This window comes from Pinus tabuliformis, chromosome 4_1, assembly GCF_031772625.1.
Source record: "Pinus tabuliformis cultivar Carrire ecotype Pingquan chromosome 4_1, CPIR1, whole genome shotgun sequence".
Classification (NCBI taxonomy): Eukaryota; Viridiplantae; Streptophyta; class Pinopsida; order Pinales; family Pinaceae; genus Pinus; species Pinus tabuliformis.
Window position 1 is genome coordinate 635,247,091 of NC_142303.1, and position 22,739 is coordinate 635,269,829.

Genomic DNA, 22,739 nt, shown 5'->3' on the forward strand with positions numbered 1-22,739 from the left:
AATAAAATTTAATTATAATTTAATTCCGTTTAATTTTATTCTTTTGTTTTAATCTAATGTAATTTTAATATAATGTAATGTAATTTAATTTAATTAATTTTAGTTTGATTTAATTTTAATTTCTATTTTTAATTTAATTAATTTTATTTTAATTTTAATTTTATTTTCATTCTTAATTTTATTTTTAATATTATACTTAGATTAACTTAATGGATTGGATGATTTAATTTATTTTAATTTTAGTTTTAATTTTAATTTAATATAATTTGTTTTAATTTAATTTAATTTTAATTATATTTTTAAGATAATTTATTTTGAATTAAATTAAATTAAATTAATTTTTTAATTTAAATTTATTTTAATTTTAATTTTCTTTAATTTAATAATGATTTATTTTATTTAATTTAGTTATAATTATAATTATAATTATAATTATCATTTTAATTTTAGTTTTATTTTAATTTTATTTAATTTAGTTTAATTTAATTAAATTTTGATAGTAGGGTTAGGTTAACTATTGGATTAAATGACTTTGAATGAGTTTAATCTTACTAAAGTTTTTGAGGAGTGAAACATGAGGACCAAGAAGCAAAGGGGTCGGGATTTGTGCAGGATATGGTGGAATCCCTTGTTAGCGTGGGAATCCAATTATCCCTTATTTTCCAACCATCATCACCCCAATAACCTAAATCGTGATGACGGTTGGAAAATAAGTGATAATTGGATTCCCACGCTAACAGGGGATTCCACCATATCCTACACAAATCCCAACCCCTTCACTTCTTGGTCCTCATGTTTCACTCCTCAAAAACTTTAGTAAGATTAAACTCATTCAATGTCATTTAATCCAATAGTTAACCTAACCCTACTATAAAAATTTTTAATTAAATTAAACTAAATTAAATTAAGTTAAATTAAAATTAAAATTAAAATTATAACTAAATAAAATAAAATAAATCATGATTAAATTAAACAAATTAAAATTTAAATAAATTTAAATTACAAATTTAATTTAGTTTAATTTAATTCAAAATAAATTATATCAAAAATATAATTAAAATTAAATTAAATTAAATTAAAATAAATTAAATCATCTAATCCATTAAGTTAACCTAACTATAGTATTAAAAATAAAATTAAAAATGAAAATAAAATTAAAATTAAAATTAAATTAATTAAATTAAATTAAAAATAGAAATTAAAATTAAATTAATTTACATTACATTAAATTAAAACAAAATAAAATCAAACTGAATTAAATTATAACTAAATTTTATTTAAATCAAATTAAATTAAATTGTTAAATTATATTAAATCAAAATTAAATTAAATTAAAATATATTAAATTAAAACAAAATTCATAATTAAATTTAAATTTAAGTTTAAACTAAATTAAATTAGTTATAAATTAATTAAAAACCTCACCTTCATCAAAACTTGTCGGCTCTTTACACTACCTATCATAACCTTTATTTATTTATCACTCATCTTTCTCTGACTTCTTCACACATCTAAATTCCTAATGATGAACCGTAGAGGATAGTTCGAAACGTCGATACATAAAGCAACAAAATGTGATGGATCCAGAAGATATAACCACACAAAATGTTGATCGCAAAAGTCTCAAACCCATTATATACTCTAGGATTTTGGATCTCCAAGTGGCCAAGGGTTTGGATATCCAAATGACCGGTTTTGGATCTACAAAAGGTGTGATCAATGGAAACAAGAACTTAAGGGGGGTAGGACTATAGAAAAAATTTTCTTCCCTTCACACAAATTTTGGCTAACTCATTGAAATTGAAAAAGAGCCATTGATTCTCCTACAGAATCCAATTAGTTTCCTAGAGAGGTAGTATCAGCATGAATATAAGGTATCAAGATGGGGTTGTCAAATGGCACGGTTTCCAAATGGTGATACATATATAAAATATATATGCAACATATATATATATATATATATATATATATATATATATATATATATATATATATATATGTATATATAAACGTATATATAGAACATATTTATATAGCTTGGTTCGTCTCAATTGATACAACACATGTGGTTGGTCACACCTGCGTCCAAATACATGGTTTTTCATAATTGAGACACATTGGAAATCATATGTCACAATTACGACTAACAAAAAATGTGTCACCATAATTATGACAAACATGGGCACCAAAACTAAAAAGAAAATGACATTTTCTTGACCTTTGCAATAGTATGGAACTGTATACTATTGAAATTTGTCATCACAATTTAGTGTTATATGTAGTAGTGCATGGTAGGAAGCCTCAAGATCCTCCCATTATCCATGCGGTTAGAAAATTGTCAAAATTAAAGTTGGCTGAAAACCTACCTAGAAAATATGATGACTTAGGGAATCTGATAGTAACTTTCCACTTGGATAAATGGTTATTTCAAACCCATTGGTTGATCTACTCACTCAAATAAATGCAATGACTATGGAAACCTTTGAGATGCTCAACTTCACCAATTTGATACCAACCCCTATTTTTTTAGAATTGGGTGAGAGTTCCCAAATTTCGCTTAAGGAAATTTTAGAAGATGTGGCCATTTCAGTAGATTCATGGGAATATCCAATTGATTTCCTAGTGTTATAGCCTAAGACACCCCTAGGAAGACATCCCATGATCTTAGGAAGAACATGGTTAGCCACCACAGATGCATTCGTTAGTTGAAGATCAACTTTTACAATGATATATGTTGGAAATACTACAAAGAACCTCATCCTCCATCCTATAGCCAAACCAAGTGTTTATTATGAAAAATCTGTATGGTCTAAATTTGAACTAGAATGGGATGATGTACGACCACTCCACATTATTATTAAGGCCCTGCATTTTTAAAATGAAACATAGACACTATTAGTAGTTTTATTAGTAACCCATTTGTTATTACTTAGTGAGTATCCCATATTTTAATTCTATAATGAACTACATGATGCAACTAATGGCCTTACTATAGAATAGATACCAACTTCCCTAAACCTTAACAGCGTCCCAATCAAAATTGGGCTAGGAAATACTTTAAATATTAACCCTAATTTATCTCTTGATTAAACAAAAAAGTTGACTAAGTTTCTACGAAAGCACAAAGAAATTTTTGCATGGAATTGTACAAACATGAAAGGGAATCACCTTTCTTTATTTACTTATCATATTTATCTAAGTATGGATGCCATGTTGTATAGAAATTGCAACAAATTAACCCAACTTTGAAGGATATTGTTAAGGATGAACTTCAAAAATGATTGAATGAAAATTTCATATATTTAATCTCAGGTAGTTAGTTGGTGCCTCCACTTGTTGTTGTACCTAAGAAGGATAGGAAATAGATAATTTTTTTTAACTATCAGGAGTTCAATAAGGCCACTCAAAAGGAAAACTTCCCATTTCCTTTTATTAATTAGGTCCTTGATACCTTATATGGTGAGAATATTTTTCATTTCTTGTCAGGTTTTATGGTTATAATTAAATCCAAATTTCCCCTAAAGACCAAGGTAAAACAACCTTCACTTGCCCTTGGGGTACATTCACATACCTAGTCCTTCTTTTTGGGCTCTACAATGCACCAACTACCTTCCAATGAGTTGTGTTAGGAATAGTTTCAAACTTGTTTAATGACTATCTAGAGAATTTTATGGATTGTTTTATACCAAATGGAAATGATTTTGATGTAGCATTGGCTAAACTTGAAATGGTGTTGTAACAATCTAATCAAACTCCCCATATTTGAGTACTGAAAAATGCCATATGATGATGAATGAAGTAATTGTGCTAGGATGTTATTTTATTCTTGTACAGATACAAATTGATATTACGAAGATTGAGGTAATATTCAGAATTCCTACTCCAAAAACACAAAAAGAAGTATGTATTTTTCTAGGGCATGTAGGTGATTACAGGAACTTCATAGAATTTTTTTCCAAAATAGAATCCCCATTTTTTTTCCTTATTTTAAAAGGATGTTGAATTTATATGGACTGATAAATGCAAAAGATGTGTTTTTATGTCATAAAGGTGTCTACCCAAAGTTCTTAACTTGCATGGACCTAACTAAATCTTGTCATTCCATATTTCTACATATGCCTATGACACGGCTAGCAGGGTTGTGTTGGGACATCAAGGATAACACAAGCCTTATGTTATCTGTTACATCAACAAGAGGTTAACCCTTGTTGAATTGAACTATATGGTAATTTAAAAGAAATTTCTTGATGTTGTACATGGTATCAATAATTTTTCGTATTGCATTATAGGTTATCAGGTTTTTGTACATAAGAAACACTCTACCTTTTAATTCCTAATAGATAAACCAATAACAAATGGTATGCTTTCTAGCTGGTGTTGTCGCTGCTACAACACCCTCCAAAAGTTTTTCTATATTCAAATTTTGGAGCCTACCTCGCATCATGTGAAGTGTTTCTTTTTATCATCAAGTGTCATGTTTTGTTCCTACGCGTCTTTCAAATATCTATGTTTCTTACTGAGTGGCATTGGATTGTCAATAATACCTATAGTGCACTTTGGAGCTATAGTACACTTTCTAGTTATAAAATGACACTTTTGGTGACAACTACACACACTTTGTTTGTTACACTTGGAGAATGTTTATGAACTATAATTTCAATGCATAATTATCAGTATTGGGTCATGTATAAGTTTTACTAATGAGTTCAGATGTGTTGTCCTTGATTATATTCCTAAGTTATTTTTTTTCCATGTTTCACCTTTCCATACTGACATTTTTCTAACTTCACAAACCTTCCCTCTAGGCTAGAAATAGCACACTACACATTCCTAAGGCCTAGTGCAGACCTTACTTGTCAGTGAGAATTTCACCCTACATCAAGCTTAGCCCTTTCTTCCCTCTACAGTGCACAGTGCTCTCCTAATCAACAAACCTTCCGTATTCTCCCTCACTGTGCCATCCTTGCTTATGTCTCCCAATTGAATGAACTATGCACCCTCAGTGGGAAGTGATGCCTTTTCTTGATCCTTGTAGATGTTCCCTATGCACTTTTTTATGGCCCTATATCTCCTTCCCAACATAAGGTGCATCCTTAGTGAACATTCATGCTACCTTATCCCTTGGAACTATGCCTTACACCTTCCATCAGGCCTCCTCCTCCTCCAAAGTTCTGCATGGCACAATCTCAGTGATCAGTGAAGCCACTCCTATGTCTTGAAAGTGAACCCTATGCCTAAGAGGCCTCTCTCTCCTCCCCTTGAGAATTTTTAACCCACAGATAGAGAATTTTCATGAAGCATGATTAAATAGGATATTTTTGGGCTAATGTTTGGTTACAATGAGTGGTTTGTACTTGCAAGTGTTTGCAATAGAACATGTGAAGCGTCTATGAGGATATTTGTCAAGAAAAGTTTCTTAAGGAAGCATATTGAAGATAAAAGGCAAAAGAAACAAATTTTGTGATGTGTGGATGAACAATGGATTCTTGTGATAAAAGTGACCCATGAAGACTCCAAAGTTCCTCAAGACCCTTTAGGCGGTAGGAGGCAATCACATGCAATATATGTTACAATTATTGAAGACATAGTGGTAGTATCATCATGTTTTAATAAATTCTATGTACAAGTCATCAATTTCAATGACTTGGTATGTTGTCATCACATGATGATGTGGAAATGATGATGTAATTTTGTAAATATTGTAAATGCAAATATGTGGAAGTCCAAGAGTCATATATGGAAAAAAGAGTCACATGTAGAAGTCCAAAAGTTATATAGAAGTATAAAGGTCACACTAGAAGTAAAAGAGTCATATGATAAGTTCAATAGCCATGGGGATGTGAAAGGTCATTCCTCTTGTTATAAAACAATCCCTCATTACTCAAAGAGGGAACTTTTCACCTTGGCTTCTCCAACTAGGAATTAGAGAGGAAGATAGTTCTTATGGAGAGCGAGTAGTGGCTTAACGCTCCACTATTGGAGCTAATGGTGTTTCATTGTATCAATTTATCTTGTAAATTTCACATAATATTTAAATATCATTAAGCAAACACATTTTCATTTGTATATCGTGAATGTTTTAAACTATTCTTTGGATGTTTGTAGTATATTTTGGCATTCATATGTACTAAATAAATTGAAATATTCATTGGATTCAATGCTCATCTTATTGAATATGTATTTTAATGATTTTAATGATTGTTACTTTTATGTGAATTGTTTCGCTTGATGGTTAATGATTCTTTAATACGTATGTATATGTGTATTTACTAGAATAGTACTGTGTTAGATCTAAGACTTTTGTGATCCATAATCTAGATAGAATTCTTTTGGACTAATCACATAGTTAGGATTTGGTCGACCTTTCAAACCAACTAATGTGGTCCATCCTCAACACTATGTGATTAATCTGAAAGAATTCTATCTAGAATAGTACTATTAATTTTCTATTAAAGACTCACTTTTGTTTCCTTCTGATGAAAGAACCTTGATACATTTTTAATTGAAAACTTCACAAGGCATACTTACTTTCTCATTTCAATGTACATGTGTGTCACTCTCTTAAGCTAACAACTACATCCAAGGAAAATGTTTAAGTACATGGCAGTCGAACCACATTTCCATATGGGGCTCCTATACCAAATGGTGTGAAGTCTAATTAGGACTTCATATCAGGGAGACACCCTATATTTTGGCAATATCTTGCATCATCAATAGGTGGTTACTTTTATTGCAATAATTTTATATCACTATCATGGATGAGCTTGGAAAGGATAATGTTATTTTTGACTTCCTTTCTAGACTTCCCAACAATATTGATAATTTACATGTTGAGGATTATTTTCTAGATGAATATATATTTCTAGTTTCCACTCACTCACCATAGTATGTAGATATTATTAAGAATATTGTTTTATGAAGGCTTCCACACCACCTTTATCCTAGAGAAAAATGAAAAAGTGTTCAACAAAGTTCCTGGTATTCTTGGGTTGATGGCCATCTCTTTCGCACTAGGCTAGATCATCAAATCAAATGGTGTGTGAGGGAATATGAAGTCCACAACATCTTGAAGGATTTCCGTGATGAGCCTTGTGGTTGATACTTTGCTAATAAGAGAACAAGTCCTGAAGTACTTTATGAGAGCTACTTTTGGCCTACCATATTTCAGAATGCATGGAAGTATGTTCAGGGGTGTGATAGATACCAATGGATGGGCCAACCCATTCAATTAAATGAGATTTCATTACAGATTTAGTTGGCTAGAGAATCTCTGAAGTGATGGGATTTGGAATTTGTTGGGCCTATCAATTCACTATCTCATCATAATTCCTATGGTTCTAGTTTGTACATATTATGCTACCATGTGGGTTGAGGTCAAGGCACTCGCTAAAGCTACTGAGCGAGTTGTTTTAGATTTTTTTGAAGACATATTTTTTTCTTATAGTGTTCCAAAGGAGATTGTCATACACGGCCATAATTTACTTCCCAACTGAATGAAAATCTCATCAAGAAGTATAAGATTCATCATAAGGTCACTTCACCTTACCACCTGTAAGCTAATGGAAAGGTGGAGGGTACCAACAAATTGATTAAGGATATTCTTACAAAGAATGTGACTATTTACCATCAATATTTTGTTGAGAGACTTCTAGAGGCACTTTGGGCCTACAGAACTACATGGCGGAACACCACACGATTCTCTCCATTTGAGCTTGTGTATGGTAAGATTCTTACTTTTCCTATTGAGTTTGAGATCAAGTCACTCCTGACTACTTCATAAGTGAATATGGATTTGACTATAGCACAAAGGCACCATTTGTACCAATGAAATGAATTGGGAGAAATGTGCTTGGGCACCATAAAACATGCTCATACCATCCAACAACAATGTACAAAGTGGTATGACAAGTTTAGTAAGAACAAGGTGTTTTAGAAAGGTGAGTAAGCTCTACTATATGACTCTAGGTTCAAGGATTTAAAGGGAAATATTTTTTCTTTGTGGATAGGTCCTTATGAAATGGACACAATATTCGCTAATGGGATTGTTAAGTTGACAATCATCAATGAGTCATGAACCTCTTTTCTTGCCAATGGACACTAACTCTAATTGTATCACAAACCACTCTCTAAGGATTCATTTTCTCACATTGTCTCAAATTCATATCTTGATCTTATCAGGTAAAGGAATAATTTTTGTATGCCACCAACCACCTAATTCATTCATTTATTAAAAAATAAAAAAATAAATATAATGATGAAACACCTTAGGGGTGCAGTTAAACAAGTGTCAACTTGAAAACCATCTTGCTAGTGGTTGATACATCAAACATTTTTGTCTATAGTATATTTTAATAGTAACAGCTTCAAATTTTTAGGAGTTATTACTTTCATTGTTGTTACATTTACTTCTGATACATTTTCCATTGATATTGATACTTAAATACCATGTACATTTATCTATATGGATATTCAAGGACCAAATACTACTGTTGATATTGATATTGAAGACCAACTGCTACTACATCTACTGCCACATTTTTCGCTGCTACATTGGACATTGACGTTGATACTGAAGAATTACTACTACTACCTCCACTTCAACTGCACAATTAAATATTTCCAAAGGGACCCATTGAACATGTTTACCATGAGCTTTTCTAACGTGTATTCCCTATTGATTTAGCGTCATAAATATTTCCAAAGGGACCCATCGAACATGTTTACCATGAGCTTTGCTAACGTATATTCCCTATTGAGTTAGCATCATAAATATTTCCAAAGGGACCCATCGAACATGTTTACCATGAGCTCCACCAATGTGTATTCCTCATTGAGTTAGCATCATCCTCACTAGTTGTTGCATCATCGAATCTAGTGAGTACCCAATAAGTGTAGCTCTCCTACTGTAATTTGTGACATGAACCACCTTGCTATAGTGACCAAGGATGGTCTCCATTTCATAATGGTGGGGGGGTATTTCACATTGTACTATCATATGATATACTATCAATATTGTGACTTTACATGATGGGAAATCAATTTTGGTATACCTATCACCACTCTGAATAGTAACCATCATTTACTTCCTTTCGTCATTGTTACTATAATTTATTTTTTTCAGGCTCTATCTGTATATCCTAGCTCAATTACCAACTATGGAACCCTGTGTATGAATTAAACACCTTGCTACAACTAACCTTCCCAAATTCTACAAAATTGGCATTGTTCTCCCAACAAGTAATTTCATGCTACAACTGTCAACATAGTAATAGTTCCTATATCAACAATTGAAGATATAGGGGTAGTTATTATGTATCATAAGCTTGACTCAACTGATTCACTAAATTATTATCCGAAAGTCCATAGGATTTTCCAAAATGGAGGATGGTTGTTGTATTTTGACAAACTAAGGGGATTTAATGAATAAATTTCTCTAGAATTTGCAGAAAACCTTATAAAATAGGGCTTAACTGTGAGAAGAGTTCAAGTAATGGTTACAAAGAAGTTAATTTGTGGAGTAATAGTCTTTCCTCACATATGGATTCATTGGTTTAGTAGCAAGACCTGAGTTCCAACAACGAAAGTTAATTTTCTACAGGAAGGGGAACATATTAAGGAAAAAGGAAGCGGTATAGACAAAACTTCACCCCACATCCATGGGATTATGTGGAATACTCCATTCATAAATATATCACTTGTGAAGGCTAGTTTGGAGTGGTATTTAATTATCATTAGTTGTTGGCCAATATTTTTCATGGGTGATTTACTAATATGCCATATTTTCTCCTAGAATAACTGAAACATATGGCCAATGTATTTCAATAGGAAATGCATCTAAAGATTTGTAATGAACCATGGGCTAATTAAGCTCATTATTTTTGAAAATGATTTTCCGGATTAATCACATCATTATTTTTTGGTCAATATTTTGAACCAACTAATGTGGTTCATCCTTAGGACATAGATGAAAAAATCAATCTATCCACAGACTTAAATAGCCGAGATGCATCAAGTTCCAAATATGAACGTTAAAGAAAATTAATAATACTTACTTAATAAATTAATGTTATAATTTAAAATATTGACAATCTTTACCAAGAAATTAAATTTTTTTATAGAAAAATATTTATTATATAACTTATAGTTAATCAAAACCATAAATTAAGGACATGGCTAAAAATATGAAAAAAAAAAAAAAACATTTGAACACAAATAACAATCTATGTTAATAAATTTAATAATGAAACTAGTTATGTAATTGTACATTTATAACTTTACATTATTACTAAAATAACAAATGATATTATCATATAAAATAATACCATATATTATTATACCTTATTATTAAAGAAATAACAAAATATTGGTATATGTTTATATATTATTATTATAACATATATTATTATTATATATTATATGTTATTATTATATAAATCATATTTATATTATTTATAATAAATTATTATGTTTAAAGACCCATATGCCTAGTCAAAGTATATATTAATATTTTTTAATATTATTAAATTGTATTAAAGTGAAATAGAAAATTATTATTATATCTTTATATTTTTATTATAATAGGTTACATATTATAAGTTATTATCACTCCTTATTTCTATAATATATTATTTTGATAAAAGACCTATTGATCAATCAAAGTCTAATGAAGAATTATTAATAAAATAATTCATAGTATATTTTAATGAAATATTATTAATAAAAAAAATCATGAGTAATGTTCAAACAAATAATCAATAAATAATACTAAAAAGGGGGAGAAGAAGAAGAAGAATTGGTTGGTGGAAACTAAAGACATTCATAAAGAGAGAATAGGAACCCAACTTTCATTTAAATTTCCAATTATCTTCCTTATAGAGAAATCTATTGACCTACTTCATAATTTAAATGGCCTCCCTTAACTTTATATGATGGAAGTGTTCCATTCTTGCAATGACCTAGGAATCCTCAACGCAAACATGGTGTTTAGTTTTGTCCACATGCTCGGCTATAACTGAGGATTTGGAACAATTTTGTTTGACATCTCTTGCATGTTGTTTAACTCTATAATTAATGGAGTCGCCCATTTCCCCAATGTAGGAAATCCCACATGAGAATGGGATTGAGTGAACCCATTTCCTGTCTTAGGGTTTACCGAGTACTTAACATATTTAAGGGATCTTTGAATCATATTGAGGGGCTTGATGGTCATGGATACTTTATTCTTCTGAAAAATATGAGCAATCTTGTTGAAGGTCCCCTAGATGAAAAGATTTTGAACAATGCTAACCTATTCCTTGGGAACATATTTAATACTACCTCTTCAAAAAGTTTGAAAACCTTGATGTTTGTTATAGACATTATTTTCAAAAAAAATAGTGGATGTGATTTCTCCTCTTCTAGGTGTTCATCATCAGAAATCCTTATTGTTGATACATAGGAAAGATAAAGGAGTATTCACCTAAAAAGTGAAAATGTTATTACTACATGGTGTATTTTTATCATCCTAGTAGAAAATGGCTAGGTGATCACTTTTTAGGTCATAAAAACATGGGAATATTGTTAGTCTATGTTAGAGGACTGACTCAAGAGGAATTAGAGAATCAATCTAAGGAATAGAGTAAGGACGTTGAGATGGAGGAAGTAGGACCAAGTAGAAGAAGTGATATTAGAAATTATCATGTCGACACACCTTCCAAGGAATCTTGTGTTGAAACCCCCAAGGAAGGCCACACTGTTGATACATGTTCTAGAGAATCTCATATAAATCAAGGTCATCATTTTAACACACCAATCAACATAACTAGTGGGAAGTTAAAGACCTCGAAATTTGGGGTCTACTCTATTGTAGAGGAGCAGCCACTTCAAACAAGAATTTAGAAAATCTCATTGAAAAGGCCTATAAGTGGTAGGTTTTGAAAAATAAGGGTTAGGAATAATGTAACAACATCACTTTCTCAATCATATAAAACATGAATTGATATAGAGGATCTTAATGAATAGCCTAGGAAGAAGAAAGAGGAAGAATCCAAGCATAAAAAGCTTCACAACTCTCCTTTTGGTAAGTCCAAAGTTGACCCCCACTCTTAGCAAGTTGATAGATTAAAGAAATAAAATGAAGAATTGAAAAAAAAAAATTACAACGTTAAGAGATAAAACTAGGACTAAGAAACCCTCAAGATTAGAAACACTAGTTGAGGTTGTTGAAATTATGAATGCATCTTCCTCCTCCTACGAAACTGAAAAGACTGAAAAATTGATGTGTAAAGTTTGTGGGGATATTATTAATGAGTTTGGATATACATGTGATGAGGTACAAAAGCCAGATTTTATCTCAATGGGAGTAAAAAAGAAATCTTGAAGAGGAGGATATGGAATTACAAGTTTGTACACAAGAACTTGTTGGAGATGTTGTTGTCATGCAACAACGAGTAGTTGACATAATGTAACCTGTGGAAAATCAATAGGCCATTACACAAGAACCTATTAAAAATGCTACTGGAAAATAATAGCCAATAGCTAAGACAGTACATACAAAGGATGAAAAAAAGATAAAAACTGAGGAGAATTCACAAAAAATATCAAAGAAACTGTTATAACAGCAATCAAGTATGCCCTAAAATTGAGAAGGATGATCACTTAGAAACAGTATTTTTATTTGAATAATTAAGTTGAGAAAATTAGTTGTATCATTACAAAAGAGGTATTCCCATAGATATAGTATATAAAAATCATTCATAATATTAAGGAGGTTTTGGATAAAGAGTTAATAATCTAGAGACTTAAATGGGACAGGGTAAAGGAGGAAAGCGGGAAAGAAAAGAGACAAGTATTGGAACTGTAAGAAAATACCCATAAACTATAGCAGTAGAAAGATAAATTGTATAATCTTTTGCATAAAATATTAAGCTATAGAAATCCCTCTCCTTACACCTTATTTCTTTAGGAGTGAATCTTTCTTTTTTAACAACTATTAAGGAAAGGAGAGCATACAAGATAACCATTATTATGTATTTTCTTGAGGTATTTAAGAAAATAAAATTTTCACAATATAATTTGTTCTTTGAGCTATAACTACATGAGTTTTTTCGTTATGGAGCTAAGAGCATTTACCTCATTTTTTCAAAAATATTATAAGAAAAAAATTAGCCCATGAAGTTGTAATAGAAAACGAGGGGAATAAAGTTTTTTGATTCGAGAGGAACCATGTTCTACTACAACAATGGTTAGAAGTTATGGAAACTTTTTGCAATCTCCAAACATAATGGCTAAAATGAGTGAGGTCCACAAAAAATTTCTAGACCTATGATATAGGACTATTAAGGAATTAAGACTAAGTGCATTAGGTGGTAGCAAGATAAGATGGGAATTATGTGATATGAAATGGAACGATGAAGACCCATACCATTACCCAAACATTATACATATCCTTTCAAGAATAACTATGTATATTAATTGTATCAGAAAATGTAGGTCCAATTGGTTTGGGTTTAAGTTTAGGTTTCCTTTCATTTGGATTCCAGCACTTAAGTATTAACATTATTTTGAATTGAAACATGGAGAGGTAAATACATTGTGGCTATATTTGATTTATTTTGAGGGTTATAGGGCTATGACTGAGGACATAACAAGGGCTTACAATTTTAATAAATTGCATTCACAACGTGCATTGAGGGTTGAATAATGGGTCTACATGAGGACATGCAGTTGCTTCAGTTGGGGGTTGGGGGGGCATGTTCGATCTAGGAATTCGCATCATTTCCACCATTATTTCCTTACCTTTTCAATAGTTGTTGACTTTATAACTACATCCTTTTACTCCATTTATTATTTTTTTAACGAAAGTATGTTATTCTTTCATGTCACCCAAACTTATGCATTTTTACTTGTATTTAATGAGAGGATAATTGTTTTTGGCTAACTTTACTAACAAATTGACAAGAAGGATTTTTCCAGGATGACTCATCTTGTTAAGATGTTTCAACTACCTTTTTCTTAGATGATACAATGTTTCTCTTCCAAGATTTTGCAACATTGTCACACCAAGATACTTTGTTTCATGTTGATGAACACTCTATTTTCTCGGTGCCATTTTTGGAGTTGACATGTACGCTACAAATCAATGAGGTCAATCAAGATAGTTGTGCAAGCAAGGACTTTAAAATTCAACGAACTTGATTGCAACAGTATGATCCTCCATTTTAGCTAATCGCTAAAATCATATATCATTATAGCTTTACTTTTATTTCTAGTAAATTGGTGTAATTTGTTAAAATAATACTCTTAGTTTGAACAACCTCAAAATTGATAGACTCTCATCGCTAAGTTTGGTATCAAGATTAGACAAGAGGAAAAACAAAAAGACATAAACCCTTTGCCTCGTGTGGGTGATGGCACCATCATTTTGAGAATTATGCATCTTGTATTTTATTTCTCAGAACTAATGTAATATATTATGGGTTCATGTTTTATTCCTTTGTTTGTGCTATTTTTTGAGCTGTGATTTACCAACACGTTGCTAATGAGAAAGGACCCTCCTATTTAGAAAGGATTCTTGCATTGTGGAGTTAGTGTAGTAACTGTATTTTAAATTACTTGTAGGTTATGGTATTTTAGCTCTTGCTATAATTTTAATTATTTTTATTTCAAATCATTGTTGATACATTGTCATTATTGTTAATTAAATTAGTTGTTGAAATATTTAATATAGATTTCTTATGTGTCAGCATAGTTATTCATGGATCGATCCTTACTAATTTTTTGTCGCTACTATTCAATTTCTGCTATAGAATTATAATTCACTATTGATACAAAATATTAGTTGGTTTTTGTTACATCTATTATAGTGTGTTATTTAATTAATGAGTGGATTGATTCTGATTAGACTAATGGTTGTGTGTGTTTATGATTGAATGGTTTTGTGTAATTCAAGAAACTATTTCAAGGTGTTATTTCCTTTACTTGCAAGAATGATCTAGAATATATGAGCTTCATTTCATTCTACAAGTGTGATTTCATTTCCAACATTTTGTGCAGAGTGATATTTTTATGCAGGTGATATTTTGACAGTAAGACTTTTGTTGAATTCATTCGTTTTCCTACAAGTGTGATGAGCTACAAGAATTATTTGTTTGATATTTTGGATATGTATTGTCCACATTCTCCATTTTTTAGTCTACATTTCAAGTCTATAACAAGACTCACCCTCGGGACTAATGTGCAAAGAAGTGAAAGGAGGGAGGTAATAAATATGGGAGAGATGCCAACGGAGAGGAGGAGAGTCGACCAGCAAATCCAAAGGACAAAGAAAACCCTAGGAAATAAAAACTACAAAAATAGAATGAATACAATATATAATGAGATATTAAATATTTATTTTATTTTATTTTATTAATTTCAATTTTTAGTTTTATTTTTATTTTTATTATTGATTTAATTTATATTTAAATAATTCTTGATATGTTATTTTATTAAATTTTTTAATTTTAATGACGACGAATAAAATAACCAAAAATATTATAGTCTTATTTTATTAAGAAAAATATTAAAAAAAAACATTAATAATAATATTATTTTTGTTGTTAATATTCATAACAAAGTTATTAGTAATAATTTTCATATTACTAATAAAATGCATTATAATACTAATATAAAGTTTATTATTAATAATTTTATGGTTTAATATTATTATACTTACTAAAATAATAGCTATAATAATAATTAGCTTAGGAATAATTTCAAAAATTATTTTATTGTTAGTATTCATAACAAAGTTATTGGTAATAATTTTCATATTACTATTAAAATTCATTATAACACTAACAATAAAGTTTATTAGGACATAACATTGATTAGTTGAGTAGAGGGAGGAGAACGATGCTCTGCTAGGGTTCTGAGCGACCCATCAACGGCGCCGACAGTCCACCAGGCAAGACCATCTCAGGGGGTGAGAAAGCCTCTGCAGCGTTTCAGAGCTGCAGAGCATTAAGGCTACGCTATGGCACAACCTCTGGGGGGGCGTCAGAGCCCTCCCCATCGCAGCAAGATCCTGCGCAAAACGTTATTTTTGGTTCAGTGGACAAAGATATCTTGAACAAGGGGAAAAAACCCCAAAATGATAATAAGGAAAATGGAAGACGGAAAGAAGGAGACAGCGGTCCACAAGAAGGAACAGAAAAGCCTGAAGAAGGTCCGAAAATTTCCTCAACAACATGCAGACCAGTGGCCAAGGAGCGGCCACGAATAGAGCTGCCGGGAGACAAGATTGACAGAAGAATAGAGTATATGCGAGATCATGCCCTCATTGGGAAGTTCATAGGGTTCTGGCCTACTGAGAAAGCCATATATGGTTGGATAGCGGCGAAATGGAAACCTAAAGGAGATGTCACTCTGCAGCTAGGGCCGAAAGGCTTCTTCACAGCAATCTTTTTCTGCCTGGAGGACAAATACAGAATACTAGTAGAAGGGCCCTACTTTTTTAATTCAGCTGGATTATACCTGCGGGAATGGATCCCCAGATTTAACCCAGACAAGGAAGATCTGACGTGGGCGCCAGTTTTGATCAGATTATACTCTCTCCTGGACGAATACTGGGATGAGGACATACTCAGAGGGATTGGAAATGGGGTGGGAGAGTATATTAGAGCGGCAGAAGAAACCAAATCTTGTAAGTACATCTCCTATGCTCGAATATGTGTTTTCATTCACCTCAATGAAGCTCTTCCAGAGTCGGTAACTCTCGCCCATCGAGATGAAGAATGGATCCAGCCTCTCGACTATGAACATGTTCCATTTCGGTGTAGAAAATGTCATGCCCTAGGACATCTCTTTAGGGATTGCCCTCAAAATGTCCAAATCAGCATCCCTGACTCTTCTGATACCCCTGCCCAGGACGACTTTACTAAAGTCTCTAGCAGGAAGCGCTCTCACAAAAAACCCCAAAATGGGTACAAACCCCAGCCCAACAAATCCCATGGCCCAGTAACCAAGAACAACTTTGATATTCTTGGACAATCCTCATATGAGCTCCCTACCAATGCCGATGCCAACCCTGATCACCCATCTTCCTCTTCACCTCCCCCTCCATCTAAATCCCCTCCCAAATCTCCGCCCCCCATCATCATCCCTACCATTCTTAAAAGAGATCAGAAAGATACTGTAGAGATCCTCAAGGAAATGGAAGTTGACGGAAAAGCAGATCTCCCCCAGAATCCAGAGACCAGCATTGAAGACAGCAATCAAGTGCAAATACTGGAAGAAGAGCTAGAAAGCATAGATCTGAATGGCTTAGACACCTTGGAATTAGAACTTGCTTGCAAAAAGAAAGCATACGATTCAATTCCAGAGCACCAACTTAATAAGCTCGAAGTGATCATCTCACGAGCCTATCATCAGCACCAACTCGGGATACAACCAGGAAGCCAATGGGATGGAAATCTGCGCCCAAAGGACACAAAAAAAAGAGGAAGAAAGACAGATCTACAAAGAACAATAGAGATTGGGAAAATCCTGGTAGACTCAGGCAGATATGCAAAGTTGACAAGGTACTACAAGCCCTCTGTCAATGGTTAATCATGAAGCTGGTGTCTTGGAATATAAGAGGGCTAAACAGCCCTGGAAAACTCAGGATGTTAAAAAACATGATAAAAAAGGAAAAGCCACAAATGTGCTTTCTCCAGGAAACTAAGTGTAATAGTACTACGCTAGGCAGCATTCTTTCAAAAGCCTGGCCAGGATGTCAGTCGGTTGCAGTAGACGCCTCTGGAGCTTCAGGAGGGCTAGCAATAGCATGGAATACCCAAGCAGTATCCCTCTCAGATTTTCATGCAGCACACTACCTTATACAGGCGACCTTTCACATTTTGGGCACCAATATTCACAGCAACCTATCAAATGTTTACTTCCCACAAGACACCGGAAGTAAGGTAGCGCTCCTTGACACGATTGAAGCTCTAAGTAACAGCAGAAGGCACCCACTTTGGATCGTTTCTGGGGACTTCAACATGATTACTAAAACTAAAGAGAAGCTAGGAGGGAGGAGTAGAATGGAACTTGAAGTCAATCGCTTCAAGGAATTCATCCAATCGACATCTCTCATAGATATGCCGTTTTGTAATGGCACCTTCACTTGGAGTAATCGCAGGGCTGACAAACATCAAATCGCCTCCAAACTAGATCACTTCCTCCTCTCAGACAACGCGGTCCACTTAGGAGGAGACATCTCAGCAGTCATTCTTGCTCACACAGGATCAGATCACTGGCCAATAGCTCTACAGTGGCAAAGACCAGGTAACTTAATCAAAAGACCCTTCCGCTTTGAAGGATTTTGGCTTACGCATCCCACTTTCAAGGACTTTGTCAAGACCACCTGGGCCTCGTTCATTCCCCCAGAAGGAGCAAAAATGTATCAATTCCAGCAGAAGTTAAGATTTCTCAAAAGTCACCTAAAAAGATGGAACAGGGAAACCTTTGGAAATATCTTCGAGGCGCAGCAAGAGTTAACTCAAGATCTGGAGGTTCTCCACCAAAAGATTATCTCTAAGGGGCACACGGAAGCCACTCTGGAGTAGGAGCGACTCATCCATAGCCAGCTGGAGGATAGGAGAAAGCAGGAAGAAATCTACTGGAGGCAAAAGTCAAGAGTCAGATGGCTGAAGGAGGGGGAACGTAATATCAAATTCTTCCACAGAACTATAGTTCAGCGAAGAATGCATAACAATATACCCTTCATCCAAGACCAAACGGGGGCAAATGTAGAGACACATGAGGAAATTGAAGAGGTGCTCCTCAATCACTTTCAACAGGTCCATCAAGAGCAAAGAGAAGACCGGCGACATGCCACTAGCAAAATTACCAGCAATGTTCCAAAGCTCATTACGGAGGAACACAATGAACTCCTAATGCGCCCTATTCTTCCCCAGGAAGTGGATGAGGCAATGACGCAGCTCAAAGAAGGTAAAGCCCCTGGCCCAGATGGATTTACTACCACATTCTTTCACTCTTTCTGGGATATGATAAAGGAGGAAGTCTGGCAGATAGTTGAAGAATCCAGGGCTACACACTGGCTTCTTCCCTCTCTCAACTCCACATTCATCACTCTCATCCCCAAAGAGGAGGACTCCATCACCCCTGATAAATTCAGGCCAATTGCCTTATGCAACGTCATTTACAAAGTCATATCAAAAGTCATAGGAAATCGACTCAAACCCCTCCTTCCCGGGCTCATCTCTCTAGAACAGTCAGGGTATGTGGAAGGACGACAAATAATGGATGGTATTCTACTCACTCACGAGATCATTCACTCCCTCAAGCACTCAAAGCAAGCAGGTATGCTTCTCAAATTAGATCTTTCCCAGGAATTTGACAAACTAAGTTGGAATTATATACATCATATGCTAAAAGCTTTTGGTTTCTGCTCCTCTTGGGTCCGATGGATCATGAGCCTAATAACTTCCACTCTTTTTTCAATCCTTGTGAATGGCATTCCCTCCTGCCCCTTCAAACCCTCCAGGGGTATCCGGCAAGGGGATCCCCTATCCCCCTTTCTCTTTGTTCTTATGGTTGAAGGGTTAGGTCGTCACATTAAACTGGCCCTCCATTCTCATCAGATCAAAGGCATCTCCATGCACAACTCTTCAGCCACCTCTCATCAACAGTTCGTTGACGACACTATGCTTTTTGGTTATCCCTCTGTCCAAGAAGCTCTCCGTCTTAAATCCCTCCTCCAGGATTTTTCGGAAGCCTCTGGCACGCATATCAACTGCTCTAAATCACAGGTTTTCTTCTTTCATACTCCAACCTCGGTCAAATCTGCTGTAACTCGCATCTTGGGCTTCCCCTCTGCTTCCCTTCCCTCCAAATACCTGGGCGCACCCCTCACGGCATCAGCCATTAAGCAACCCGCATGGCGCTCCCTTCTTGAGAAACTTGATAACCGTCTCAACCTCTGGACATATAGATCTCTTAACTTAGCCAGTCGAGTTGTTCTCATCAAATCGGTCCTGCAGGCAATGCCTCTGTACTTGTTCTCTATTCTAGCAGCGCCAAAGTGGGTTCTAAAAAGCATAAGAAACCTTCAGCGTAATTTTCTATGGAGGAGCTCAGCCACCAATCGTAAATGGGCCCTGGTTAAATGGACCAATGTATGCATGCCCAAAGACAAGGGGGGCATTGGGTTAAGGGACCCTGAGTACAGCAATTCTATTATGAATGCCAAGATCTGGTGGCAATGGATCACTAACCCAGATAAGCCCTGGGTCAAAATCTGGATAGCCAAATATGCCGGGAATAGACCTCAAGAAGAACTCATCAAATTCATTCCTATTGAAAAGGGATCTCTAATATGGAATGCCGCCAAACAGCACTATCAGTTAATTCAAAAGCACGGCTTCTGGGAAATCAGGAATGGACGCACTACAAGATTTTGGACTGATGCCTGGAACCAAATGCCCAAACTCAAAAATTTTCTTCACCCTTCTTTGATACCAGATAGGCAGGAGCAGTAGCAAGAAAAAGTTCACCAATTCTGGTCGCCAGAGATGGAGTATGGTTTTAGAAAATGGAAACAGAGCAACCAAATTCTCAACAGCACAGATGCTCGGAAGGAAGAAGAGCTGAGGATCGAGCTAAGGAAATGAAGTATAAGGCAAGATAGCAGTGGGGATATCCTCAAATGGGGATACCAACCCAAGGGATCCTACACTACCTCAGAAGCCTACAAGGTGATATGCAACTTCCCTACACCTCCAGACCCTTTGTGGAGCAAAATATGGGAGCTCGGACCCTGGCCAAAAATCTCCCCATTTCTCTGGCTGGTAGGACATAAAAAAATACTCACATGGGATAAGCTTAGAAAGCAAAACTTTCATGGCCCCTCGATTTGTCATAACTGCTTTCAAAGTGAAGAAACTCTCCAACACCTCTTGGATACCTGTCCTCTAGCCAATCAACTTTGGGATAAGGTCAGTTTCAGATGCCAAAAAAGATGCAGAGGGGAAAACGACATCATCAACTCCATAAGACAATGGCCAAAGCATCCCTACAAAAGCAAGATCCTCAACCATTTATGGAGTATCATCCCGGGGATCGTCCTATGGAATGTCTGGAAGGAAATAAATCAACGCATATTCAAAAACAAACGATCTCCTACTGAAGAAACCTGGAGCAGGATACACAGGAACATACAAGAGACGATGGCGCTTCAAGTATGGACTAAAGAAGATCTCCCATCCACAGATAATGAACATAACATTCTAGACAATTGGCAGCTACAGTTACCTCAAGAAACGCTCAAGAATAGCACACCTAATAGCAACATCAAGGACATCTGCCATTGGAAAGCCCCCCCTAAAAACTCATATAAGCTGAATTTTGATGGGGCTTCCAAAGGCAATCCAGGAGCAGCTGGATTTGGTGGCATACTGAGGGACCATGAAGGCACTCCTATGCAAATATATTTGGGAACATGGGATGGGATACCAATAACTCAGCAGAGTTGAAAGGGCTTTGGCAGGGCCTTCTGCAAGCTTGGAATCTCAATCTTCAACCCCTGATTGTAGAAGGCGACTCCCGGATTCTTATCAACATGGCCACCCGTATACAGAATGGCTCGCAAGTGAGGAAAGTAGCACCCAGTTGGAGACTAGAAGCAAGGCTAAATGACATAGCACAAAAGCTAAGCAACACTAGAGCTATCTCCTTTATACACACTAAAAGAGAAGGCAACAAAATAGCCGACCTCCTAGCCAACATTGGGGTCGAGACTAATCTCCCCCTTCTATTCGGAAGCACGAATATCATTCCTAACAGGCAACAGCTCCAGGAATGTGAAAGCCTGATCCAAGGAGAAGCTGTCTCCCCGGATGCGGGTGTCATCGAGCCAGAATATGGGGAGCCACATGCCCAGCATGTGCCACCACGTGATGGACAAAGGATTTTAATGCCCCTCGCCGCCGAGACGTTAAGACGGGAGAAGCATAGCGGAATCCTTAATGAGGACGCTGGGAATGATGGCGAGCCTGCAGAGAGCATTCAATGTGGGAAAAATCCAAGGGAATGTCAGTTGGCTTAAGAGGGATGGAATGTTGTTGTTATGGGCTCAGAGTGCCGAGCAAGTTACTCAGATCTCTGAGGGAAAGTGTTGCGCAATTGATGCTGAGAGCGAAGACATTCATTAGGACGAGGTTTGCTCCCTGCTTGTTTATCCTGGGCTTTGTTTATGTACAGTTGAGCTCTGCCTCGAGTCAATTTGGGGACAGCACTCAATTGGGAGTGAACGTAGTAACAACAGGTCCTCAAGCACTGCTCTGGAACAAGCTGAGGGCATCGTTGAAACCATGGTGCGACTGCGTGAAAGAATGCCATGTAGAAGAGGTACTGGGCGTGGTGAGTCTTCACGTCCCCCTGCAGTGGATGTCCACCATCACTGTTGCTGCTGCTATTGCTACAGAAGGGCGGGAGCCACACCAATTCCAGCCAGTCAGTTTTTGGAGGCCGGCAGCTCCAATGATGGAGCGCCCATCCTTCCAGCGTTCGGCTCAGTCATTTTTACCCTGGGAAACTCGTGGGATAATTCTGGCATTAACGCACACATCTCAGTTCTTTTTACAAAGGTTCCTGAGGAGAATGAAGAAGGAACGCAACCGGTCTCCGCTGAGGTACTTCCAGAGGGCAGTAGGGAGAAACGCCCAGTGGTGCAGCCATCAAATGCAGAGGGTAATTTAGAGAAGGAGCTTCAGCAAGCC

At 35.2% G+C, this 22,739-nt stretch overlaps 1 protein-coding gene across 1 annotated transcript; it reads left to right on the forward strand.

The window, feature by feature from the left end:
• Nucleotides 1-17,660: 17,660 nt before the first annotated feature.
• Nucleotides 17,661-18,566, forward strand: LOC149177651 (uncharacterized). The gene has a single exon (XM_089421823.1). The coding sequence runs from the start codon at nucleotides 17,661-17,663 to the stop codon at nucleotides 18,564-18,566; it is 906 nt and encodes a 301-aa protein (XP_089277949.1).
• Nucleotides 18,567-22,739: the final 4,173 nt, after the last annotated feature.

Bases quoted from the DNA above. Each gene is read 5' to 3' on its own strand.
- LOC149177651 (XM_089421823.1), top strand. From the start codon at position 17,661: ATGTGCTTTCTCCAGGAAACTAAGTGTAATAGTACTACGCTAGGCAGC.